Consider the following 27,690-nt stretch of genomic DNA (forward strand, 5'->3'; position numbering starts at 1 on the left):
AAATATATCAAAATAAACTTGAATTATTGATAATATTATTTGGAATTCCCAACACAAACCTTAAGGGGCCAGACATCTAGTCCTGAGGATGCTCCGACACCCCTGAAATCATCCATTGACAACCGCCGCAAACGGCATTGAGCCACTGCAGGTATCGAATGGGGGTTGACGAGCGAAGCGTGCAGAAGGCGGAGCCCCCCAGTATTTCATTAAGACCGAGTTTGCGGGCCTTTCAACGCCGAGATGCAGAGAAGGAAAAAAAATTATAATAAAGGACACTCACGTTGTTCGTCTGTGGCTGGCAAACGAGGAGCGTGACTGTCTGCTTGCACGACCTGCGCGGGAGAGAGAAATAATAAATTAGCGAGACATCATCACTGAGCATCTAAAAAGTTGGTGCATTTTCTAAAAAGCTTTCCTGTATTTAAAAAATGATGATTTGTGAATATTGCGGGCGTGACCGTACCACTCACAAATGATTATTTTTCATGTTCAAAAGAATTTTCAGAAGGTTACTACTTCATATTATGATACATAACATTCGAATAGATCACAATTAAAAGCTAAAGTATAAGATTCCGGCACCGAAGGAAAAATTTATGTGTAAAACCGAACAAAAGAATTTGTGCAATAAGTGGAATAATGACTACATTTTTTAATGCTAGTTGTAGTTGTTGACGATAAGTAATAAAGTCAACGTTGCTAAAGCACAAAATTACCAATATATTGCATGTACGCTTTTCGGAGTTACGATGACCGATTTTCTCTGAACTAAAAAACGTTTTCTTGTCATTCCAAAACTTTGTAAAAGAATTTACTTAATTCCTTTTATTCTCAGCTGAAAGGTTTCGCCAAATTTGTTTAGGGTTATAGTTTTAGTATTGTGCGAGCAAAGTAGCCTTGGCGAGATTTCGCGTTTTTAGTTAAACCATTTTTAATTTTTATCGTGAGTGGAATAAAATGGTAGTAAGATTACAGAATTCGATAAGTAAAAAGAAATAATGGCCAATCAACTGAAAAGAAAACTACCACCATATATCCGTAAGAATTTTGCAGATGATTTGCATAACATGACATAATTAAATCGTAACTCAGAAATTAGAAACATCGAAACAGAAAAATTTTAATTAACCGATTCGGGAATTCGAGAGAAATAACTCAGCAACAAATGCAAAACAATAAGCACTAGCCAAGCAAGGCAAAGAAGTATCTTCTTTTGGTAATAATTTGTAATGTCATATTAAATTTTCTAGCATTAATTGTTATTCTTGTCAGGCCACAATTATTATTTAGTTTTATCAAGAATTGATAAATATCGAATTCAACATCGTGAAAATGGCTGCTTAGAACTATGAACTACGTAGTTTGCATTAATGTTTGACGTTTAGTAATGCTTCTTGAATTCTCATTTCTTTCTACGTGGGTCAGAATATCAACAAGACTTTGAAAATTAATTTAAAAAGTAAAAAGCAAACAAATCATACATACGAACAAAAATCACAACACTTTTAGCATTTTCTTCCTTACCACGTGCGTTTGTTTTAGTTTTTTCGTCCGCCATTAGACAGTGACTGCAGTGCCCCTCTATAGTTCGTTGGAGTTGCGAATACCTTCTCCAAAAACGGTAAAAGGAAAAATCCGTGAGTACCTACTACGAAAGCTTTGCGACCCCATAATATTCTGGTAACAGTGGCCATACGAACTTTCCAAGAAAGGAAATAAGTATGATTTCAGATGGAAGTGTCGGTTATTTCCTAGAACTAGTAAGTGACGAGTACAGTTTGTCATGTTATCGTCACATACTCATTTTCTTCAGCATGCCGACAAAGGCGAATAGGAAAAAACTAGCTAAGGCGTTAAAAAGCCTTAGCTAGTTTTTTCCTATTCGTAAGCAGTCATTCATCAAAACGCGTGAAACAAATACTCTATGAACTACAGACTCGGCTTTTGTTTTTAAACACAATTTATTTCACATCACAGGAAAGAGTGTTTGATGAAGATATTTACAGTGATGAAGGTGACTCATTTTGATCTTATGATCCGTACATCTTAAAGATTCACAAGTATGATTACATGTTAGAATGCATTTTGGGAGGCCCTTTCTCTTTTTCAGAACTCTGTTATTAGCATTTTTCATGTGCATTTTTGAATCTGCATTGGAAGCCCCTATGGTCGTGGGGGCCCTTCGTCATTGCGACATGATAAATATGCTATTGGCAGAAAGAATAAAATTCTTTTGTAAGGAACTTTCTTTTCAATTTATAATTTTTTTTTAAATTTATAAATTGTTATTGTTTTTAAAAATACGTGTATTCTTCGTATAGTTTTATTGCTATGCATAAGTTTTTAAGAAATATGGGGCCCCCTCAGGGAGATGAGGCCCTAAGGTGCGGTAATCAGGTCCTGATCACCCGAGCCTTCACCTTCATGACAGCATATCGTCGCATCAGAACAACAGTAGGATATCTAAGTGTTATTTCTAGGATTGAATGCCTTAGTGGTGACGTTATGGTTTGTGAATTGTGATGCACATCAGCTTTTTTATTGGTTACCTTCCGCAGTTGACAAACGTGCTCACACTTTAACAGTACGATGATAAAACTCGCACGTGTGCCGAACTTCGCAAGATTTGTGACTCGTCGCATCTGACATGTCAGAAATCCTGCGATTGGACTTGCGACCTCTTACGACTTGATGATTGAAAATCCATTTCAGTCCGAGGAGTTAAAGCGAAAGAAGAGGAAAAAATACCTGATGAGTTCGATGACGCGTTCCCTTGGCGATTTGCGAACATCCTCCCCGTTGATTTGCAGGATCTGGTCACCGGGCATCAGCTTCTGTTCGTTCGGACCCCCTGCAGGATGAATAATAAAATCGCATCAAAGACGGACGAACATAACAAAAACTAACTTTATGTTTCAAAGTCGCTGAAAAATTAGAACGAACCAATGGCGTGAGAGTGGCGGTCCTTCTCGGTAAACCGTTTCACTACCAATGGAAATATCTTCCATTTTTTAAAAATTAGTGGTTGGGGTACTTAATTATAACCTTGTCTTCTTTTTTACTTCCTTTTACAAAAAAGGAAGTAAATTCGCGAAAAAATTTTCACTCAAAAATCGGCTTTCATTTCCGTTTTGCTCACCCCTGAATGAATGTTGAGGTTTGTTTGTTTTTTCCCGACCCGACCACACGTGGATATATGCCTAGGAACGTAGACACCCGAAATATCTATTTTGGCGGTCCCCGAGTTAAGTACAACGAGTTTTCTCGTGACGTCCGTATGAAAGTATGTATGTGCGTATGTATCTCACATAACTCAAAAACGTTATGTCCTAGAAAGTTGAAATTTGGTACGCAGACTTCTAGTGGGGTCTAGTTGTGTACCTTCCCTTTTGGTTGATTTCAGATGTTCCAAATGGGGTCTTTTACACCTTTTCGGGGGGAAATCATTGTTATTTCAATGCTAACTCAAGTGGTGTCATAATTTGTCAAAAACTTGGCAATATATCGCCAAGCTTTTGGCCACCAAGTTTTGTCGCCAACTTGGCGATATTTTTTTTAATTTCTCTTTCTAAAATTCCGTCTCTGACTTCACCCGATGTCTTTGCTCTTTATATATGCACTAGTGGTACCCGCACGGCTTTGCCCGTAATAGAAAAATTAAAATTTCTTTTGGTTCGCCTGTATATTTACAAATAATGTATGGTGAATTTTCTCACCAATCGGGTTGTGCCCATGTTACGGTTCCACGTTATGATCATTTCGTCATTTACTCGTCCATCTTATGATAATTTTGTTCTTAAAATTGCAATACAAAATGAACCACATCGAATTTTCGAAAAATCGCTTCGAAGTGTACACCCCCACAGCTTTATTATTAGTAAAGAAAAGATATACTATATATAAGATCCACACTTTAATTTTTGCTCAGTTTGCTTGGCAGCAACATATAAGACCAGTAGATTTGTTTCAATTTTAAATTACTGAGTACAAACAAAACGAAAAATCCGATTCTGTTTACTGTAACTTGTACCAGAAAGATAAAAAGGCAAATTGTAAAATTTTGTTTTGAAATATCAAAGTCATACACGCGCTTCTAAGTCAGCTGCAGTAAATAGCGGTACGGGAATGTTTTCGTCAGAGGAAACCAGAAATAGAATGCCTCGTGTTGGTAGACAGTTCGGGAGACCAAAATTCGAATCAACTGATAAAGTTTTGAAAAGTAAGTTTATGGTTCGAAGAAACACGCTCGGGGATAAATAACTGTCAGGTGAGGAGCAAGAGATCGATTCTTTTCCATGCGTGCTCTATTCGAACAATCGAACGCCCCGAGCATGCAAATCGTGTGAATTTATACTTCGTTGTGAGAGCAGTCTTTTTATTTTTGGAAAGAAAATTCATGAGTTCTCATATAAATCAGTTCGAGCAGGTTCGCCACACAAACATTTGGGAGTAAGAGGGGAGGGGGGTGTTCAAAGATGCTTAAGTGAGGGGCTTTCGCACACGTGAAGTTTCAAGCCAACCTGCAAGTTGGGAATGGATGCAAATGAGGCAGCCAATAAACCAGCCAATGAGGCAAGATTTATAAGTAATACCATCAACCACAAATCAAACCTCGTCACCCTTGAAGACAAAAACTTACAGTCAAAATGACAGAATGTCAGAAATTTCTAAACAAAACTTGTCGATGCGTCGTTTAAAATGAACGCATGCAAATCAAACAACGGACGCATGTTAGTCAGGTAGTGGCTAAACAATCCTCATATATATAATAGCCGATGATCGAGTAACTCGCGTGTTCCAACACTAAAACTCGCGCTACAGCATGATCATTTGAGCCGCTCAGAAGCCAATGCGGTTAAGTCCATTTTTGGATATTTTCTGATTTTTGGAAATTTTGACGAAATAAATATCAATCTTTTTAGTTATTAAAGGATTTAATCGTTGGTTATTTTTTTCAAGGTTATACAGCACTTTTTTAATAGCTTCTGAACATATTGTATAATAATTTCAGAAGCCATTGTGAATAAGTCCACCTTTTATCAATATTTTTTTACATAAACTTTGAAATAAAAATTAAATTATTTTTCTTCCTTCGATATTTGTTGGCAATACTGAAAAACAAGAAATTCATTGTACAAGAAGTCATAATCCCAGTGGCAGATACTTGAATTCAGATCTTTCTATTGCAGAAATGTATAACCTGTATGTCGAACAATGTAATGAAGAGCAAATTGTACCAGGACAGAATCCACAAGAATTTCTTTCCACAAAACCATTGGAAGAAGCTGTTACCAACAGAAAAAAATCAATAAGTGGACTAACAGTCAATTAATTGGTTTAATATGAGATGCATAAAATTGGAAAGGTCAAACCCAAGCAGCATTAAGTTCAAACATAATTTTGACTAGGATGATACCTTTCATGTAATTAATATTAAAAAAAAAAAAGAAAAAATAGGTGGCCAGTGAATTTAAAAAATATAACTCAACCTATATTCAGAACAATTTCAAGAGAAACAAAAAAAGACATCATACGTTTATTAAAGTATACACCTCCAATTAAACACAACTTTTACAGGACATTATGGACAACACATGGAGATCAAGACTTACATTTAAATAACTCGTAAGAAGATGGTGTTTGTTATGATGAATAAACATAAAACTTATGACAATAAATGTTATTTTATTATTTTTATATAAATTTCTTATATTTTTCATCTGCCAAATGGTATAAGTCCTAAAATTTTTAAGATGCTGTCATTATTTCAATAAATACTTACGTTTTTATTTACACATCCTGAACATATCTTGTTTTTTTGCAGAGTTTTCATTTCGAGAAAAGATTTTATACACTTTTCTAATTAAATTAATACACCAAGAATTTTAAAAACTAATGTATCAAAAAACATTAATTTTCTCAAATTTTGTGATTTGGACTTAACCGCATTGGCTTCTGAGCGGCTCATTTGATACTATGTTTTGGTGATGTTTAACGTGCAGGGTAAGGTTTTATTGTGACGAGGCTGAACTGGAGCCGGTCACTTGACTGTTTTACTGGTAAGACTGTGTCCTTTCAGGGGAATTGAAAAAACGATAAAATGATCAACAATGAACACCACCTACTGGAGTTAAAGGTTCATCCACTGGAATTAGAGTTAAAATTTCAAGTATCGAACTATCACCGAACAGGCAATGGCTTCGTTCCAATGGAGAAGACATTTTCACCCGTCATACCTGGACGGGCGATTTCCTAGTTCCTTTTTACTAATAACTAGTGGTACCCACACGGCTTCGCCCGTAATAGCAAACTAAAAGGTCTTTTGGTTCGCCTGTATATTTACAAATGATGTGTAGTGAATTTTCTCGCCAATTGGCTTGTGCCCACGTAACAGTTCCACGTTATGATGTGTTCGTATCTCGCCAATTGGCTTGTGCCCATGTTACGGTTCCACGTTATGATAATTTCGTAATTTACTCGTCCATCTTATGATATTTTTTTTTTAAATTGGAATAGAAAAAGAACAAAATCGAATTTTCGAAACATCGCTTCGAGGTGCACACCCCCATGCTACATACTAACTTTGCGCCAAATTTCATGAAAATCGGCCGAACGGTCTAGGCGCTATGCGCGTCACAGATATCCTACAGACATCCTACAGATATCCTACAGACATCCAGACATCCTCCGGACAGAGAGACTTTCAGCTTTATTAGTAACTAGTGATACCCGCACGGCTTCGCCCGCAATAGAAAAATCAAAAGGTCTTTTGGTTCGCCTGTATATTTACAAATCATGTATAGTGAATTTTCTCGCCAGTTGGCTTGTACCGACATTACGGTTCCACGTTATGATAATTTCGTATCTCGCCAATTGGCTTGTGCCCATGTTACGGTTCCACGTTACGATGATTTCGTAATTTATGATACTTTTTTTCTTAAAATTGGAATAAAAAAAGAACCACATCGAATTTTCGAAAAATCGCTTCGAGGTGCACACCCCCATGCTACATACTAACTTTGTGCCGAATTTCATGAAAATCGGCCGAACGGTTTAAGCGCTATGCGCGTCACAGACATCCTACGGACATCCTACAGACATCCTCCAGACATCCTCCGGACAGAGAGACTTACTGCTTTATTATTAGTAAAGATAAAGATAAAGCTGAAAGTCTCTCTGTTTGGATGTCCGGAGGATGTCTGGATGTCTGTGACGCGCATAGCGCCTAGACCGTCGGGCCGATTTCCATGAAATTTGGCACACAATTAGTTCGTAGCACGGGGGGTGTGCACCTCGAAGCGATGTTTCGAAAATTCAATTTTGTTCTTTTTCTATTCCAATTTTAGGAACATTTTCCCGAGCAAAATTATCATAAGATGGACGAGTCAATGACCAAGTTATCACAACGTGGAATCGTAACATGGACAAGCCAATGGGCGAGAAATTCGTCTTACATTATTTGTAAATATACAGGCGAACCAAAAAGACCTTTTAATTTTCTACTAAGGGCAAAGCCGTGCGCGTGCCACTAGTAAGAAATTTAAAAAAAAAGAAAAAAACACTGACTCTCGCTTGTGTGCTAAACTTATCTCAGATACCGGTTTGTACGTAATCTCAATTTCAATGAGCGAACCATCAAGCTCGGTTACTGATCATTCTACACTGATGAGCCAATAAAAAGGGGCGAAACTGCAATCTCAGGATTCGGAATTTAGTTGATGAAACACAACGACGTATGTTGAAAGATATGTGAACGTATTCGTTGACTTTGGACAATTTAGCATTTTGTTAATGCTTTTTTCTTTTTTCAGCTCTTCAGCTGAAAAACATTTGCACTCGGCCTTAAAAAAGTGACATTTATTTTCAACGCTCATTTTCCCACCGGCCTCGGACCTCGTGTGGCGAGACTCACCTTCCGTGACGAACCGGACGATGACCGGCTTCTCGGATCCGGCCACGAACCCGAATCCCATCTGCGGGTCCCGGATCAGCTGCACCAGGCGGGGCTGCGGGGGCTGGCCCTCGTCCTCGCCCACGCTGGGACGCTCGTAGCTCGTCGTCTTGCACGTGTGGCTGCAAAAAAAGAGAAGTCACCAGAGACTAATAATAAGAGTAGACCGAGCTTTCCCAGACTTGCTGATGAAAAAGTGGGTTCATGGATATATCATGTGACTGGTGGGAGGCTTGGCGAAAACTTTGGCGGCATGGTTGCTAGATGGCCACATTATCTATAATTCGGCACTCGACATGTATTTTAAGACGGAATGTGTTTTCATTATCATTTTTTCTTTCAGGTGCAGAGATTGAAGTGTTTTTCTTTTAGTTATGCATTATTTTGACGTTAGTCATTAGTTTTTGATCACAGTTTTCAGTAACATTTTTTTCATTTGGAACTGCTACGTCAGCGTTGGCGTGAACGTAATGGCGTAAACGTTTTGCGTTAACGCAAAAATTTAATAATCGGTATCTTAAATTGAAATTGAATTGTCGTTTGCCGATTCTCTTTGGGCGCTTTAGTCAATTTCTTTTGTCAATTTCTTATTGAAATTGACTAAAGAAAATGCACAATACTATCTAAACGAAAAACTCACTATATTAACAAAATATTCACAACTTAGAATAAAAAATTTACAAATCGGACTCCATAAAAGATCATTTTTCCGTGTTCCATCAATTCTATTTATTTTACTTCTCGCGGGCGTTGATCGTCTGCTACGATCGACGCCCACTGTTGCTAGGATATTCACCAGTCACATGGTTTGGTTTATGAGCAGCAAAAGGGTTGCCATAGCTCGGTCTATTCTTATTATTAGTCTATGGAAATCACGAACTACACTGTTAACAAAATCGATGTTTCGAATTACAACAAAAAAAAAAAAAATGCACTGAAAAAAAGTATTAGATGTGTAGTTCAGAAATTTAAATACTAATCTGCCTTTTCTCAAATTAGAAACTTTGCTAACACTGCATTCGACTTGAAGTTCCTTTAATTCTCTATCCTATAGTTGCTTTTCTATGTTCGAAAAGTTATGCATTTGAATTAAGTTCAAAATTTTATCTTATTTAGTAAATTAACTACTTTTTGCAAGTTGAAGTAAAATGAGCTACTGTCCACCCACGGATTGTATGGAATTTTCAAACGCACAGATAAGACAAATCTATCTGAATGACAGGGAAAAATAAAGATTTGACACCGGCATTCCGCTCATTTGAATGAGGCTCTGCTTCTGCAAAAGCTGGCATCGCTAAAAAATAATAGATTCGTTCATTTCGGCTATAAAACGGATGTTTGACTTTCCATACAATCCGAGGTCAGACAGTAAATATGTTACCAAATGACCGATAATAAATCAGGTATTAAACTTTAAGTCATAATACATAGCACAACTAACAAACTAACGCAATGAGAAAAGTACGCAAATGTAATATTAAACTAAGCATACTGTCAAACAAAAACTGTAATATTAGGGAAAAGCATACTTCTTAGCGGATCAAATGAAAAAGTATCATACGTTCGGAATGATCCAATTTATATGATTTTAAAAACGAAATACATAGTTTTAATAATTATAGCTACCTTCAACTAGCGTTTAACCGTTAAACTGTATTCTGAAATAATGTAAGCAAAAATAAAATCTTGTGGCCGAAAGCCTTGAAAGAACATGACAAGTTTAGTTGTTGTTGTCCTGTTCCAGCTATGCTGGCAGTTTGGGGTACGCTGCATCCCTTTTCAACTGTAACGTCATTTGGAGCAAAGTCCGATTTCCACAGGACACACACGCCATTAGGATAGACACAACAACACATTCACACAAAGGACAAGGACAGGAGAGAGTACATCCATACCGGAGCCCAGATTCGAACCCAGAACCTTCCCATGCGCAGTCAGACTTCTCTGACCACTAGGCAAGGCGGTCACCTCGTCTAGTGGTTAGTTGTCTTGTAAGAATCATGCCATACACAACTAAACTAACCAAACCAGGTCCGTGTCCAGATTTTCATAAAGAGAGGGGTTTTAATCTTACCAGTAGGGGGGAGAATTCCACCCCCTTACAGCTTTTAGTTTTACGACAAATTGCCGATCCTAGTATGGCGTTTATTCACATGTAAGGACTGCTGTATTCTTGAAGGATACCTCTAGCTGTACAAGTTACCAAAGTATTCCTTCGTTTCACAGATTCGCTTTAATCAAACTTTGCTTGCTTCTTTTTCATTAAATCTGTTTACTATGTAGTATATTGCAATGAGTATTAAAAACTCTTCACAAATTCTTTTATGATGTAGAATGTATATCAGGTTGTCATGTTCTGAAACAATGCTTAATAAACTAAACAAGAAAGAGCTCTTTGCAGATGCAAATTACATAGCCAAGCACAATCACTAATGCATCTTCATAGATGTAACGTATGCCAAATTCACCATAAGCTCCTTACAATAAGCAATATTCTTTCTTTGCATTGGTAGATCATTCAGCGGTTCGTCCGCCATACTTTTTCCGAAATATTACATCAGTTTGTAAGGCTTTAGCAGTTGTAAATCGCAAAAAACTTCAGAGAGAAAATTAAAATAGAATAAAAACGCTGAACGCAAACTTTCTGATTAAAGTAAATTTAAGTCAAATATACATTTTCTTCATTTTGCTTATTTTTTCACCCTAGGGAAGGGTTTAACCCCTAAAACCCTCCCCTTGGACACGGCGCTGTACCAAACTACAGTATATAAGTAAACTAATACTTGAGTAACGTACTTGATGTAGTAGGTCTTTCCGTCCTTGTCCAATGCCTCCTCCCACCCAAAGGGGAGTTGGGACCCTCCGGAATCCCAGGATTCCACGGGCGGCAGCCACGAAGAGATCCTCGTCTCATGGCTGGAAGAAAAAAAAACACCAGGTCATTAAAGGATTAGTTGCTGAAGAAATACAGTGAGAGCAACAGTATATATATCACAGTAAACTTCTAAAAACTGTCAAAAGCAAAGCATACGAAGCATCTTTTACTACATACACAGAAACCCCGAATCTGGGGGCACGGCAGTGCCCCCGCCAAGTCGAGCTCGAAGCAAACACTGCCGTACCATCCTTTACTGGAACCATTTCGCCGCATTTTCAGCCCCCTATTTGAGAACCTCTGGATGAGAGCAGAACGCAGAAATTTTCGTCATCCAGTAAGCTATAATCACATACTTAAAATCCGAAATTTCAAGTCTGTAGGTCATTTAGTTCCGAAGTTAAGTGAAAGCAAAGTTTCGCATTTACGACACTCACTCACTCACGATCATCAAAATAGAACTAGTACTTCCCATAAGCTCAGAGAGGTGAAATTTGGTACAGAGTTAGGGTTTAATGGCCACATAAAGGAAAAACTATAAAAACTAGGCTAATCGAAGATTTGGAGTGACCTTATTAGCAAACACGAGAGCACAACCATACTATTAGAGATCGACATACAGCCTTTACAAAAAATATTCAACTTGGTGAGCCGCTTCATTTGATGTCAAAAATCGAAAGTCTGAAGTATCTAATGAAGAACCCTCAGCTGGTCTCAGCTGTATTAGAGATATGGTAATGTCCCCTTCTACTATTGGTACATAAAAAAAATCGACTGTCATTGCAAAAGTCCAGCGTAGTGGGACACATCTTCTAATTTAATCTGGCCCAACTTTAGTGTACGCGAACATTACACAAATTAAATGTTTCTACAAAAAGAAGTGAAATCCCACCAAAAAACATTCTGTAAAAAACTAGCCAAGTCTCGATGAAGCTGCTTGTTAATCTCTAAAAAGTAAGGAAATCTAGACAAAGTCGTGACAAGTCTAAGGTTCCTTACTGCGATTTCTTTATTATTATAGTTAATGTTGTGTGACTTGGCCGTTAAATGGTACACAAGGGTACAAAACCAGGTGCTCCATGACACCATTGCACCAATCTGTCGCCAGAACCGCTACCCATTGACGATGGAAAATTGCTACTTGGAAAACGTATAAACAAAATTGACTTGTACCCACTAACGTATAAAGAATGTTTAACGGCCAAGTCACACAACAATAACTATAATAATAAAGAAATCGCAGTAAGGAACCTTAGACTTGTCACGACTGACTTTGTCTAGATTTCCTTACTTTTTAGAGATAAACAAGCAGCTCCATCGAGACTTGGCTAGTTTTTTACAGAATGTTTTTGGTGGGATTTACGTTTTTCCCGCATTTCACGTTCTTCAGGTCCCAGGTTTTCCGCATACTTAATTTTACCCGGATTGTAAGTGGGATCGGAGCGCCCCTGAGTATTTCTGATCAAATTAAAACGTTACACCTCATCAACACCGAATGCCTAAATTGTTAACGAAAGGTTTTTTCATTTTTTTTTTTTTTTCGCTCAAGCACTGGAGGAAATTTTTTTTTTTTTTAATTATTTTTTTTTTAATTATCTTCTTCTGTTTCTGAGCGTAGTTTGTCAGACGCTTCCCACGACTGTGATTTCTAATTCTCCTTCAAGTACTTGAAGTCATCTAATGAGATAAAATCATCTCATCCCCCCCCCCCCATGTATATCTGCCTCCTCATGCGAATTTCTAGCCCGGAAAATGCAGCAGAAGATCATTTGCAAGACCTGTTGCTTTCAAGAAATTCGTCTGCATCTGCAGAATGTCTTAAAAAAAGAACCGTTCTTCGAACGCGGGTGAATGGGGTGCTTTGTGCTCCCGAGCACCCCGCCCACAAACGATTCTCCATCTTGACCAATAAAACCCTCTTCCTAAATTGCTGTGACAGAACCGTTTGCTTTTCTTGGCACTTACTCCACTCTTGTCTCTCTAACAGCATTTTTTTTTCTCTCTATGCTGCTTCGAACGCGGGGATAAAATAGACCTTTTGATTTTTCTGGGGGCTGTCAGAGCAAAGATAATTGGTCAGAGCACTAGAGGAACAATTCGTCAGTGCACAGAACGTTCAGAATTTCTGAAACTCTTAGGGTGTCCATAAAAAGTGCTAAATGAACCAGAAATAAGGCGCCTAGTAGGACATAAACTTTGTTTATTCATTTCAGAAGCAAAGAAACGAAGTAATATCTTTACTAATAATAAAGCTGAAAGTCTCTCTGTCCGGAGGATGTCTGGATGTCTGTGACGCGCATAGCGCCTAGACCGTTCGGACGATTTTCATGAAATTTGGTACAAAGTTAGTTTGTAGCATGGGGGTGTGCACCTCGAAGCGATATTTCGGAAATTCGATGTGGTTCTTTTTCTATTCCAATTTTAAGAACAAAAAATACCATAAGATGGACGAGTAAATTACGAAATGACCATAACGTGGAACCGTAACATGGGCACAAGCCGATTGGCGAGATACGAAATGATCATAATGTGGAACCGTAAGATGGGTACAAGCCAACTGGCGAGAGAATTCACCATACATTATTTGTTAATATACAGGCGAACTAAAAGACCTTTTGATTTTTCTATTACGGGCAAAGCCGTGAGGGTATCACTAGTTTCAAATATTTACTCAGGGCCCGACTAACTAAAAGTGAAACCCTAGGCCCACAATAGTTTGGAGGGCCCCTGAAAGCTCTATAGCGGAATGCAGTGATTGATTTACAGGTTTGGGGGCCCCGTCAGAATACATTTTTGGAACCCCCCTTTTCCTATCACAGAATGATGTGAATCATTTATCATGTGCATTTATGAATCTCCTTTGGGGCCTCTCTTAATAATGGCATGGTAAATTTGCCCCTGTCAAAGTGAATAAAAATTCTGACTGACGAAATTTTTTTCTTTTTCAATTGACAACTCATTATTTTAAAAATGTGTGCATTTCTTGTATAGTTGTAACGCTGTGCATAATTCTTTAAGTAATTTGGCGCCATAAGAGAGGGGGGCCCCAGGCCCAGGCCTAGTAGGCGGGCCTGGTAATAAAATAAATACAGGGCGGTTATCAGCCCTGTATTTACTTACAGTAGGGGGCTCTGCTCCCTGCTCGCTGACGTTCACCAACCCCCGAAGATTGCTTCGCAATCTTAATTGATTCGCAAAGATTTAAATCGTCCATTAGAAAGAAACAGATTGAAAACGTATTATGAGCTCCCTTTGGATCAAAAGCAGTTCTTCCCCGGGTTTCAAAATAACTTGTACCAACTAGCAGAGCCGTAGGGGCTAAGGGGCTCATGAGCATTGAAAAACTGCAGTTTTGTACGTTTGAAAAGTCGCTTTCATGTTCGTGGTCTCTAATAATGTATTTTGCTCTTTAGCTCGGGGATTGAATTGAGTTGAGCCTAATATTTTCCGTTAAAATCGAAACCCTTAAAGTTTGTGAATAAGGAAAAAGAAACAAGCGAATCGAAAAGACGTAACGATGGCAACGCCAAATAAAACAGTAGTAATTTTAATGGAGATGAAATTATTCGAACTTGATTTTTAACGGCTTGTAACTTTTTTTCCCTTTGAAGATAGAAGCTCAGTTTTTCGACCATAGGTCGAGTTAGATCTGGAGTAAAAAATAAAGCCGCTCTTTACAGTGGTGTCAAAAAGAAAACTGTAGGACAATTCCTTTGCTTTTTACTGATAGATTTAATGAAGAAAGTAGTACCTAAATTTTAGCTAAGCTTTAAAAAAATGAGCTAAAAACGCAAAGTATTCCCGCCGTATTTAAGTTAGTGCATTGAAACAAATTGCGTGGAACGCGGAAAATTCTACCCTTTCCAACGATATATAATATTAATCCGTGCAAGTCATTTTTCACACTTTTAATAGGCAATAATGCGAAATTTGAGCTTAAAAAAATCAATTACAAAACAACTAATTCGAAATTTAAAAAACAAAACCCCAGGTGCAAACCCCCAGGGCACGGAATCATTTTGTGCAAAATTTCAAGGCTGTAGGTGCTATGGGGTCTCCCGGACGCACGCCCGCCACAGATTTCCTTCCAGAATTTCTTTGAACATTTTTCTGAGATAACATATATATATACATATATCAACGCACAGCCAAAACCACTGAAGCTTCAGACTTGAAATTTGGCAGGCATGTCCGCATGATTACGAAAGTAACCACTAAGAAAGGAATTTTCGAAATCTCAATTAGTTCGGGAGAAATTAATTAAAACCCATTAATTTCTGCTAAATTAAAACCTGTCATTGAAATTCAAATCCCTTATTTTCGAAGGCTTTCCTCCACTCAAATCATTATTCAATACTTCATCTCAACTTTTGGTCGATAGCGAACTATAAATTTGATATTGTTTTTGTTTCTCACGTGATTCTTCGAGGCTTTTCTCAAGTCAAATCATAATGTTTCTGTCTTTTGCTTTCATTTTTTCAAAACTAGAAACGAAGTTTTTAAGAACATCATCACAGGCGGACTATCCTTTTGAATTTAGAAGAGTGCAGTTTCCTGTTAAAGTTTGCTTAGCAATAACCATTAATAAGTCACAAGGACAGACATTAAAAGTAGCAGGGATCGATTTAAGAGAAGACTTTTTTTCACACGACCAATGTTATGTAGCTTGCTCCAAAGTCAGTTCATCAAGCAGCTTAATAATTTTAGCACCAGAAAAAAAACTAAAAATGTTGTGTACAAAGAAGTTTTTGCTTAAACATAGGTATATCAATAAAATGTGGATGGCCTGTGTTTGCAAAGATAATCAATACTTTAAAAGGATCGTCATTAACAGTTAAAGATCGGTTAAGGACAAGGGCATATATGTAAGGAGTCCAGGGGCCCCGGGATCCTCCCCAAATTAGAAAAAGTTATAGGTAATAAGCAATTATTATAGGGGATTTTCGAAACTAGGTGCACCAAGCACTGTTAACCCCTGCTAATTCCATTACCCGAGCAATGCCGGGTACGGGAATGCTAGTTTAATATAAAGAGATAATCCTCATATAAATAATAGCCAATGATCTAGCAAACCGCGTGTTTCAAATATAAAACTCGCGCCACGGCATGAATATTTAATAATAGGATTTGGTAGAGTTTAACATGCAGGAAAAGGCTTGATTGTGACGAGGCTGAACTCGATCCGGTCACTTAAACTGTTTCACTGACAAGGCTGTATCATTTCAGGAGGATGGAGAAACGAAAAAAAATGTTCATCCATGAGGGTTAAAATTTCAAACTACCAAAATATCACCAAAGAGACAATGGCTTCGTTCAAATGTAGAAGCAAATTTTCACTCGTCATACCATGGCGGGCGACATTCTAGTTATTTCAAATATTTACTTAAATAATTAATAATAAAAATATTACGGCAAGCACATACATTTTATTCAAAAAGTATTGAGACACAACATGTAGAGTTACATATTTGTATGATATTCCACACCTATCCATCATGTATGCCATTAATACATTCTGGTCACATTTTAATCGTGATGGAAGGATAGTATTTTCGACTGTTAATGGAGGAGGGGCAACCCTTTTATCTCCCGCTGAGTCAAAGTCGGTTACACTGTAAAAAAAATCCGTAAAATTTACGGAAAAAAACTGTCAGCCAGGACGCCAGTTTTCTTCCGTTTATTTTACAGAAATCTTCCGTACTTTTATTATTTATTCAAGCTGATTTATTATTTTATGAAGATTGAAAAAATGAAACTATACTTTCATAAATCCATTTCAATATTTACTATACTGCTACGAAATACATGTATACAAAGGTAAATTTCCAAATATGCCTCTGTAACAGATGACAAAAAAACATAATAATAAAATATTGATTAGAATGCAATGAAATGGAAGTTGCAAACGATTTAAGACTTACTCGCTTTAAATAAACATAAGATCAAAAACTCGAGCACGAGAACCAAAATCCAAACACGCGGGCGAAATTTCGAAGATGCGAAGAAAAACAAAGTATAACCGGTTACAGATTCATAAAAACAGAAAAATCCTGTATTTTATTACGAACAGTTTTTTTCTGTAAAAAGTACGGATAACTTCTTCAAAATTTACAGTTTTTTTTTACAGTGTATCAGAGCCCCGGATATATGATCCTGAACCCCAGGAGGCTCTAAAATTCCCGGAGTCGGAGTTGGAGCGTCATTTTCCTTCCGACTCCGTTGCCCTGGTTTGTGCAACAAACAATCGATGGCCAAATTAGTTTCTGCAATAAACTATTAACCTCTTTCTTTTTCCTTTTTTTTGCCATTGAAAAACGGGTTCTTTGTTACGCCGAAACATGTGCCTGAAATACTCATTGCTGTTTGTGCAATTTTAGAGTTATTATAATGTACACGCTGATTAAAGGTAAATATTTTATTTGTTTTTGTTTCGTTTCTCAGAATCGCGGCTTTATACCAGTATATTCAGTTTATATTCTTTGATGAGCTAAAAAAGACACCTGGGTGTAACAAAATTTGTTTTAAGTGCCTCAAACGCGCTTCCATGTCCATATATCAATTTAAAATGACGCTCATTTTACAAAAAATTATGTTATATTATTCTAGTTTAACACATATATTTTTACATTTTTAATATTTTACGCAAAGTGGGCTCCGCCCCCTGTTCGTTTTGCTTGCCCACCCCCGTATGCCACCTGCGGCGAAAGATAATTGATGATTTTAATGCTATTTCCCCTGGATGTCCTCTAGACTGCTTTTAGCAATTTATATCTCCGGTCCCTTAAGTTTTAGAGGGGTGAGACCACGGAGTGTGAGACGGGGCGGAATGGCTTTCCCTGGATGTCCTGCATCTAACGGTACCAGTTTTGATTTGGTAGACATTGCTAGTCTGGAGGAGATAGGGTTACAGACACACAGACATATGCATACAGGTTTTAATGGTATATCTTATATCACACCCCGCAACCGAGGAGACAACTGAAAAAAAAAAAAGAAAAAAGAATTGGAGAAGTTTTACGGAAACTTTTAGCTTATTTATGCTTAAATACTTCTTTTACGCTCAAATGATGCGTGGTGTGCATATTTAATGGTTAGTTTTTGTAGACTAAATGAATCGTGTATTTCGGCGGTCAGCTATCCATCGATCTTGAACGACCGTTCGATCTCATTTTTAGTCGATCGCGGCAACGTTCTGTAGATCATTATTCGTCAGAGAAATATCAATATACTTTCCATTCTGGGGAAAAAGAAGTTTTATTTCTATATCAATCGTTGTTTGATTTTTTTTTAACTAAACCTTCGGCTACAATTTTTAACATTTAAAAAACGAATACTCTTGTTGAATTTTATTCTTGAAAAATGAGTATACAAACTGGATTTACAGATAATCCTTGATAGCGATGTTTAACACATTTCTTTATCAAGAAAACGTCGTTTTGAACAGTGATTAACAACAGTATTTAACAGTCATTTTATGACAGTGAAATAAACTTCGTTCTGTTGTGTTGAAGCGATGTTTAGTTCGTTTACATCCATAGGTTTCTCTGCACCCGTTACGCGTGGAAATGGACTCGCCAATGATGTTAATAGTCAAACGACCCGTTAATTATGCTCTCGAACAGTTAATTGAAATGACTTAACATGATCTAACTCTTGAAATGCAAATTCAAAAAAGAAAAAAAAAAGAAAAACTAATTTGAATTTTGACAACTTGAATTCAAATTATGTTTTTCGCAATCACGAGTGTGCGTATGTAGGCGTGTGTGTTTGTGTGTGTGGGGGGGGGGGTGTTTGTGTGTACGGGCTATGTGTATGTGTGTGTAGGCATGTGTGTTTGTGTCTGTGTGCTGGCATAAGTGTGTGTGTAGTTGTGTGTATGAATGTGTGTGTGGGGGGTATGTGTGTGTAGGCATATGTGTTTGTGTCTGTGTGCAGGCATGAATGTGTGAGTAGTTGTGTGTATGTTTTTGTGTGTGTGTATGTGTAGGTGTCTGTATGTGTGCATGTGTATGTGCAGTGCTGTGTGTGTGTAGTTGTGTATGTATGCGGGTGTGTGTAGGACATGGATGCAACCTGGGGACGGCTTTCGCTAGAGGAGCGGCATCGTGAGGAGCCGGTCGACGGTGATGCTGGCGGGAAAATAAAATGATAGCACGCCAAAACAGTCAAATAAAAGCAAAAAGCAATCGTGACTGCTAAAAAAAAAAAAAAAAAAAAACTAACAGTATTTGAGATAATGACGATTAAGTTGTTTTTTGTTTAAAATTTCGTGCCATTTCGACGCACACACTCTTCGACATCTCTAAACCTCTCTCTCTTCGCTTAAAATACATTTTTATTAGGGGCTCCGTTCAGCTCTTAAATGCCAAATGTTTACGCTTGGCAGCGTACCCAATACATTCCTCAGGGGTTCTCAACCTTTCAGGCTCTGCGCCCCCTTTGAACACTGATGTGAACTTGAAAGCTTTTTCTTTTATTTATTAATTTTAAAATATGAAAATGGGCATAAAAGTTAGTAAGTGTATTAGCATGCAAAATATCAAGCGAAAAAATGCAACAAAATAAAAATTTAATTAAAATTAAAAATTTTGATATTTAAAATAAAAAATTTCAAAATGCTCCATGCGACTCAATTTTCTCGAACAATTTGCATTTTATCAGAGAACATAACATTGCCAAGAACTTTGGGTATCCATTTAAGGATTAGTCCATTATTGACTGCACAGTTTTTTTTTTTTTTTTTTCATGTAAAGCAATAGTTTTTGTAGCGAATATTACATAAAATCAAAACTTTAATATTTTTAAGCATCATAAAATTCTCTTAAACCTTAATGCATACCCAGTTTTATCTAACTACTACCAAAGTAGCATATTCTGAAATTTGAAGCATATCGAACAAAAATTAAGTCTAATGGAGCTTTTTTCAATCTGTGTCAGCATAGAATTTTCCAGTCTGAGATAATTGACGTTAAAGTGTAATTTCACGTACATTTCATGATCTTCATATTTAATGCCTCCCGAAAGATATTTTCACGATGACTAAATATTTGATATTAATATCAATATAAGAAGAATTTATTGAAACTTAGTTTACAGGTTTCACACTTAGTTTTACTTCGTTTTTCGACTTTGTTTGCATGTTTTACAGCCATTTTAATCGAAAACACGCTCTGTTTACTTTTTTTTTTTTAACGCATATAACTTCGCGATAAAACATCAGATCAACAAGAGTTTTTTTTTCATACGATTCAGCACACTTCATATATTGTTACTTCCACTGAATAAAAAAATCATATTTTTGACCTATTGGAGCTATTTGGAAGGTCCTGGTTATTAAATAAAAATGAAAATAGAAATGAACATATAGAATTTTGGGCACAAAATTACACATTATAGCGCACATGCCAGTCATTTGGGGGGGGGGGGCAACTGCTCCCCTTCCCCCGGCTTTGGAAGTCGGTGTTTTTGCATGAAAGTGGGCGTGGTTTTTGCTGTTTCTTGGCATAATTTGCATTCAGTATACATCCTTTACTTCCCCCCCCCCCGAGAAAAATTCGAAATGACGGGCCGCACTACACATAACTTTATCTTGAACATATTTTAAATATTATATCAAAAAAAAAGAATAAAACACAAGTTAATTTGAGGTTGCCATGAATCTGCGTGAGGCTGTTATATGTATTTTCTTAACCAATTTTTAGTTTTGAGGTTGTATCTAGGTTACTTTAAATGTCCGGCTCCCTTCGAGATTTAAGATTTTTATGTATATTGAAGATGAAAATTCAGATTCATATATGTGGATGAAACCTGCAATAAAATCTTCAAAAAAATAAACAAAAAAAAAATCGTAAATGCCAAGATTAGTATACAGCTGACCACCCATTAAAATTGAATGAACTGTTTATGTTGATTTTTACTTTATTTTTTATACATTCCCGCCTTGCTGGAAATTTTTCCACCCCCCCCCCAGCAGTGGGCGGGCCTAGTTAAGTTGAAATCCCTCCGTTTTCTTTATCTTTACTAACAATATAGCTGAAAGTCTCTCTGTCCGGAGGATGTCTGGATTTCTGTGACGCGCATAGCGCCTAGACCGTTCGGCCGATTTTCATGAAATTTGGGAAAGAATTAGTGTGTAGCATGGGGGTGTGCACCTCGAAGCGATGTTTCGAAAATTCGATTTCGTTCTTTCTCTATTCCAATTTTAAGAACATTTTCCCAAGCAAAATTATCAAAAGATGGACGAATGAATGACCAAGTTATCATAACGTGAACCGTAACATGGGCAAGCCAATTGGCCAGAATTTCATCATACATTGTGTAAATATATACAGGCGAATCAAAAAGACCTTTTAATTTTCTACTACGGGCAAAGCTGTGCAGGTGCCACTAGTATTAAATAAACCTCTATTTCCGAAGTTATTGCAAAATGCGACAGCTCTCCGATTAGCCCAGATCAAAGTTTAGGATTTAGGAATCTCTTGGGGGGGGGGGGTACTTGACTGCTAAGTATTAGTCGCTTTCCCGGTCAAAGTTAACCCCATTAGCATACTAATAAAATCATTTGCCATTACGACTTCTCAACAATAAATTTAACCTCTTGATATTTAATGGCGCATGGTCATTTGTTCCACGTGCCACTATAGACTGTGATGTCATTCACTTCAAGTACTCTAGCAGACTGACGTCTCAAGATGTCATTCCTTTCATGTGAGATTACAAAACTCTTTGACATTTCCGAGATGTCATTTCATGTTACATTACAAGCTGTTTGAGACACCTCCAAGATGTCATTTATTGCATGTGATGTCACAAACTAGTTGACACCTACGAGAAGTCATTCATTTCACGTTCCTGACGCCTTTTGATGTCATTAATTTCATGTGACAATACAAACTCTTTAACATATCCGAGAAGTCATTCAATTGCATGTGATATCAACTCTTCGACCTCTCCGAGTTGTCATTCCTTTTATGTGACGTTACAAAACTCTGACATTTTCGAGGTGTCATTTCATTTCATGTGACATTACAAGGTGTTTGACATCTCCAAGATGTCATTCACTGCATGTAATATTACAAACTCTTTGACACCTACGAGAAGTCATTCTTTTCATGTTCCGTTACAAAATTTTTTGACGCCTTTTGATGTCATTCCTTTCATGTGACATTACAAACTTTTTGACATCTCCGAGATGTCATATTTCATTTCATGTGACATTACAAGCTGTTTGACATCTCCGAGATGTCATTTCTCTCATGTGACATTACAAGCTGTTTGAGATGTCAATCTCCAAGATGTCATTCAATTGCATGTGATATCACAATCTCTTTGACATCTACGAGAAGTCATTCATTTCATGGGATATTACAAAATTCTTTGAAATTTCCGAGATGTCATTACATTTCATGAGACATTACAAGCTGTTTGACTTCTCCGAGATGTATTGTCTGTCGTCAAGAGATTAATATCGAATGCTTTATAGCCATAACCCGTAATTGAACTGCAATATGATTTGGTTAGCCTTTTCCCTTACTTCAAACAAGCATTTTCAAAAGGTTATTTAAAAAACCAGAAACGAAAGTGTTGTACTTTCATATTTTCCCCCGCGTCACAGAAGAAACGGATGTCACCGATCCTCTTTTAACCGCTTTACTCCGAGCGTCCTTCGCTCAGAGCAAAACAAAATAAGTTCAATGTGTACGTTCAGAGCAGTTTTTTTTTACTTTTAACCACTCCCGATACATGATTTTTGGCCAACAGCCACGGAACGACACGACACGATTCTGATTTATCCCCGTCTGCTGCAGAGGCAACTTAAAGAACGACATCGCGCTTCTGTCGTTTTCCGACAGGACATCTAGCACCATTACAGTCACTACTTTTGTTCTCGTTTACCCCTAAACTAATTGGTTTTGTAGTTGTTTGGTCTACACTGTAAGAGAAACTGCAGCACTGCTAGAAATTCATGAAATACACCGCCAGCTCAGTCATTTCCAGTCGAGGACTGCAGTTTCGTGCTTATTAGCACCCATCAGCCCGGCCTAGGAAAGTGACTGAGCTGGAGATGGAAAACCTCTTAAGGAAGCCAAGAGTACGAAAAAAACTGGTAGCTAATATAACTGGGCGGTAATTTACTGAATATACCTTGCCTCGCGTTCAATCTTGGAGTTGAACCGAACCATTGCTTCGGTCACTCGTCTGGTCTGCTAGTTCTATATTAGCTACCAGTTTGTTTGGCACTCTTGGCTTCCTTAAGAGGTTTTCCATCTCCAGCTCAGTCACTTTCCTATGCCGGGCAGTTTAGTGCTAATAAGCACGAAATTGCAGTCCTCGGCTGGAATTGACTGAGCTGGCGGTGTATTTCACGAATTTCTGCTTTAGCCCTGGCTACTGGGCGGTAATTTACTGAATATACTACTGGAAATTATTTATGAAACTGGGATTCCATAAACTTTACTTGTAACCGTACTGCTTTTTTGAGTAAAATTGCCGGGGCTACTTAAGAAGCTGTGTCGTTACTAGAAACCTTATGGAATCCCAGTTTCAAAAAGATTTTCCGGTAGTACTGCAGGTGTTTTTTTTTGTGTGTGTGTGTGTGTGTGTAATCAGTCCTAGTGAATGTGCCGCGAATAGAACTTTTACGGTCATGTGTGGGACAATGGGGTTGTTTCCTTCAGTCCAAAGTACTACTTTCAGTCATTGAAATGGATAGAATAAACAGAAAAAAAATAACATGGACTCAGAAAATACTTTCATCTTCCCAACAGTTATTTTTTAATTCCTTTTTTAGAATGTCCGATTCTTCAAACAAGGCGTGGTCTTGATGGCGTCACAAATGATGCTCTTTGGCGCATATTTCTACTACGTTTCCACGTTGTGATACTTAAGCAGCGAATTAAAATTGCCCTCTACGCTTCTATCAACCCTATCGTTGCCAATGCACGTGAGTAAAGATGCGAATTAAATATTTTGTTCTGTAAATGGCAACATTGAATGGCATTTCATCATTTATGATGTCACACGACAGAAGTGTAAACAATGAAAGCGCAGCGATTTAAGTATTTTTTTAAAAATATCAAACTGAAATAAATTATTTAAAAAATGGTCAGATCCTATGTTTTTAAGCATGCTCTTTCAGAAAAAAAATACTTTTTAAAATTTTGGAAACGACCCCATTACGACTAAATTTTTCTCATGTTAAAGGAAAATGTATCCTATGAATTGATGATTAATTTCTTATAACATAAAATATTTTCACATTACAAGGAATCAATTACTTCATAATTATAATTTCATATTTCCTTATTTCATATTATTCAAATTAATTAAAGGTTAGAAGTTAAAAGTTGGTTGATCTTGTGAAAATATACTTGACGCATGTGATTCGTCTAAAAAAAATCACGATTAAAAATAATTAGTAATGAAGTTTACCTGTCCCATGAGGGCAGGGGCGTGCACAGAAACTTTGGGACCCCTCAAAATGACTTTTCCGGGCCCCCCTCCATATAGTTTACCCCTATATTTCACTCCCAGTTTTAAAAATATTGATACCCCTTCAGGCAAGGGCCAACAGGTGTCCTTCTCCCCCCCCCCCCTTCCCTGTGCACGCCCCTGCATGAAAGACACACTTTTGGACATCATCCATTGATTCTAGCGGCAAGTCCTTCAGTAAATAAATCTAACTCATCACTTTATGAAAAAGAAAGAGTTTGAATTGCATTAACGTAAAATATATAAATTATATTCACCGTCAACAAAGTGCAAAGAGAACCAACATTCGCTTTCCGTCTAAACATTTCAACTGTTGTATCTAATTTCTTTTGTCGTTGCCATTACAAGAAAACAATGGGCAGCGCAGACGATAAGTAAATGATACAAAGAGCAATAAACATTGCAAGTGATAACAAACAGATAATGGTAAACACAGCTGATTATAAATTTACAAAAAGCTCCATCCAACACGATTGCTTATTGCTTTCATTTGACTGTTTTGATGTCCTTTGATTTTATTTTCCCACCGCCACCCTCCGCACCATCACCGTCGACCAGCTCCTCACGATGCTGCTCCTCCAAAGAAAACAGTCTCCAGTTTGCATCCATGTCCTACACACACGCGCATACGTACACAACTACACACACACACACACACAAACACATACACACTCAAATACATACAGACACACACAAACACCTACATACACATACACAAACACATACACACAATTACCCACACATTCATGCCTGGACACAGACACAAACACATATGCCTACACACCCATACACATCCCCCCCCCACACGCACACATTCATACACACAACTACCCACACACTTATGCCAGCACACAGACACAAACACACATGCCTACACACAAATACACATACCCCCTACACACACGCCTACATACACGCACTCGTGATTGCGAAAAACATAATTTGAATTCAAGATGTCAAAATTCAGATCAATTTTTTTTCTTCGAGTGAGAGCAGGGTTTTCATGCTGTTCTAATCATAATGAGCTATTTAATAAATTTCTAGGGGGTTATATTTAATAAAAATTTTTAAGAGAGCGGGAGCGAGATTTTCCTTTTATGCATGTAGCAGCAGTGTCACTATGGGGGGGGGGCGGTCCGCCCCGGGTGTCAACTGTCTGGGGGGTGACATCCAAAGTGGAAATGCAAATTTTTAAAAAATCTAAAGCTGAAATACATTTTCAAGACTACAAATTTGAAAACTTTCAAGGGGGGGTGAAAATTTTCCGGACCCCTCACTTTTATTTCTTTATGGTACATTAGCCCACTAAAGATTTCGTTATAACACAAATATAGTTGTTTCTGAAAATTGCATGAATTTCATGTTTACACAAAATTTTGTTTTCCTTTTGCGTATGTAGGGGGGGGGGGTTAACGTTTGCGTATGTAGGGGGGTTAACACAAATTACCACCCCAGGGTTAACACAAATTACACAAATTACCACCCCAGGGTACATTGCTGGGTACGCCATTGCTTAAAGTAACGCACATTTTAATGATTGTTAACAGCAGACGATTTATTTCTTCGCGAACGAACCAAAGAAGATTGAAAAAGCAAGTTTCGGGAAACTGAGCGGGAACGAGCAAGGGGCGGAACCGCCTCGTTTAGTATTATTTTAATATTTAGATTCCGCTTCGTCAGTCATACAAGCCTCTCTTAGGATTAGTATCCCAAAGCTTTGCTATTCGCTCCATCAGTCCCACAAAAGCCCATTCGAACCAACCGCTTCTTCCATGGCGCATAATAAGTGCCCCGACATTTACCGTTCCCGAGTTTTCACTTTCGGAAATTCCATTCCGCGGAGAAACGACCGTCGCGGTCTCGGATGGAGGAGCAAATTCCCGGAGGCGTCGCATAAGTGGGAACATTTATGAAAACAAAATTGCGGGCCGAGTGAAAAGACAAAGGAATTTGCTCTTCGGTGGCGCGTTACCGAAATTGGCCGCGGTGGGAAGATGACGGAGTGGCGTGCTCGCTCAGTGTCGAGGAGAGAGATTGTGATTTTCAGTTTTTCTTTTCTTTTTTTTTTTTTTTTGAGCAATCACGATTGCTTATTGCTTTCATTTGACTGTTTTTGGCGTCCTATCATTTTATTTTCCCGTCAGCATCCTCCGCACCATCACGATGCTGCTCCTACAGCGAAAGCCGTCTCCAGGTTGCATCCATGTCCTACACACACGCGCATACATACACAACTACACACGCACGTACACACACATACAAACACACACACCCAAACACATACACACGCATACATGCAGACGTCTACACATACACACACCTACCCACACACTCATGCCTGCACTCAGATACAAACACATACGCCTACACACACCCCATACACAACCCCCCCCCCACACACATTCATACACACAACTACCCACACACTCATACCTGCACACAGACACAAACACACATGCCTACACACACATACACACATACACCTACACACGCATACATACAGACGCCTACACAACACACACCTACACATAACTACCCACACACTCATGCCTGAACTCAGATACAAACACATATGCCTACACACACATACACAACCCCCCACACACAAACACTCATAACACAACTACCCACACACTCATACCTGCACACAGACACAAACACACATGCCTACACACACATACACATAGCCCCTGCACACAAACACACATACCCCCACACACATGCCTTCATACACACACACACTCGTGATTGCGAAAAACATAATTTGAACTCAAGAGGTCAAAATTTAATTTTTTTTTTCTTTTTCTTTTTTTCTTTTTTTGCACAAACGAGGAAGATCCGGTCCCACGATCCGGATTTCGGAGTCGGAGGAAACTTAAGTGTAAAAGAGTCGTAGCTCCCCCCCCCCCTCCCTTTTTTTAAGGTACGAATTTAGGACCGAATTTTTAAAAATACTGTTTCAACGCAAGTTTTATTATAAAATACATTGGTCTTTCTTTAGGTATCGTAATTTTCAGAGTAAATTTCCAATTTGTTCATTTTGAAAAAAGTAAGTTACTTTAACCATTTCACCTTGCTCCACATTCCCCGACATCACAGTGCCTATTATCAGGGGCGCAAAGATAGGAGGTCACGGGAAGTCACTGTGACCTTCCAAAAATGTCTTTATTCGAAAAATTTTGTCAGAGCATTCAGCAAAATTATCATCAGTCGATCATGCGGCAAAATTTTAAAATTCCATTCCGCAAATTAAGAATTCTATTGACCCCATTCTCCTTTTTGCCCCAATCAACCTCACCGTTTCTGAGTTTTATAACCCCCTTATACCCCCTCTCTAACCCCACTACGATCTCGTGTTGGAAAATTGATG

The 27,690-nt window shown here is 37.9% G+C and overlaps 1 protein-coding gene across 1 annotated transcript in view; it reads right to left on the bottom strand.

The window, feature by feature from the left end:
• The window catches only part of LOC129232674 (FERM and PDZ domain-containing protein 4-like), a 210,467-nt gene that overhangs the window by 74,850 nt on the left and 107,927 nt on the right, over window positions 1–27,690 (bottom strand). Inside the window, exons 2-5 of the mRNA XM_054866807.1 lie at window positions 10,751–10,870; window positions 7,916–8,076; window positions 2,752–2,854; window positions 284–335 (exon numbers count right to left, since the gene is read on the bottom strand). Coding sequence (XP_054722782.1) covers window positions 284–335; window positions 2,752–2,854; window positions 7,916–8,076; window positions 10,751–10,870 — 436 coding nt within the window. The remainder of the gene's footprint in view (window positions 1–283; window positions 336–2,751; window positions 2,855–7,915; window positions 8,077–10,750; window positions 10,871–27,690) is intronic.

This window comes from Uloborus diversus, unplaced genomic scaffold (assembly GCF_026930045.1).
Source record: "Uloborus diversus isolate 005 unplaced genomic scaffold, Udiv.v.3.1 scaffold_13, whole genome shotgun sequence".
NCBI classification, from domain to species: Eukaryota; Metazoa; Arthropoda; class Arachnida; order Araneae; family Uloboridae; genus Uloborus; species Uloborus diversus.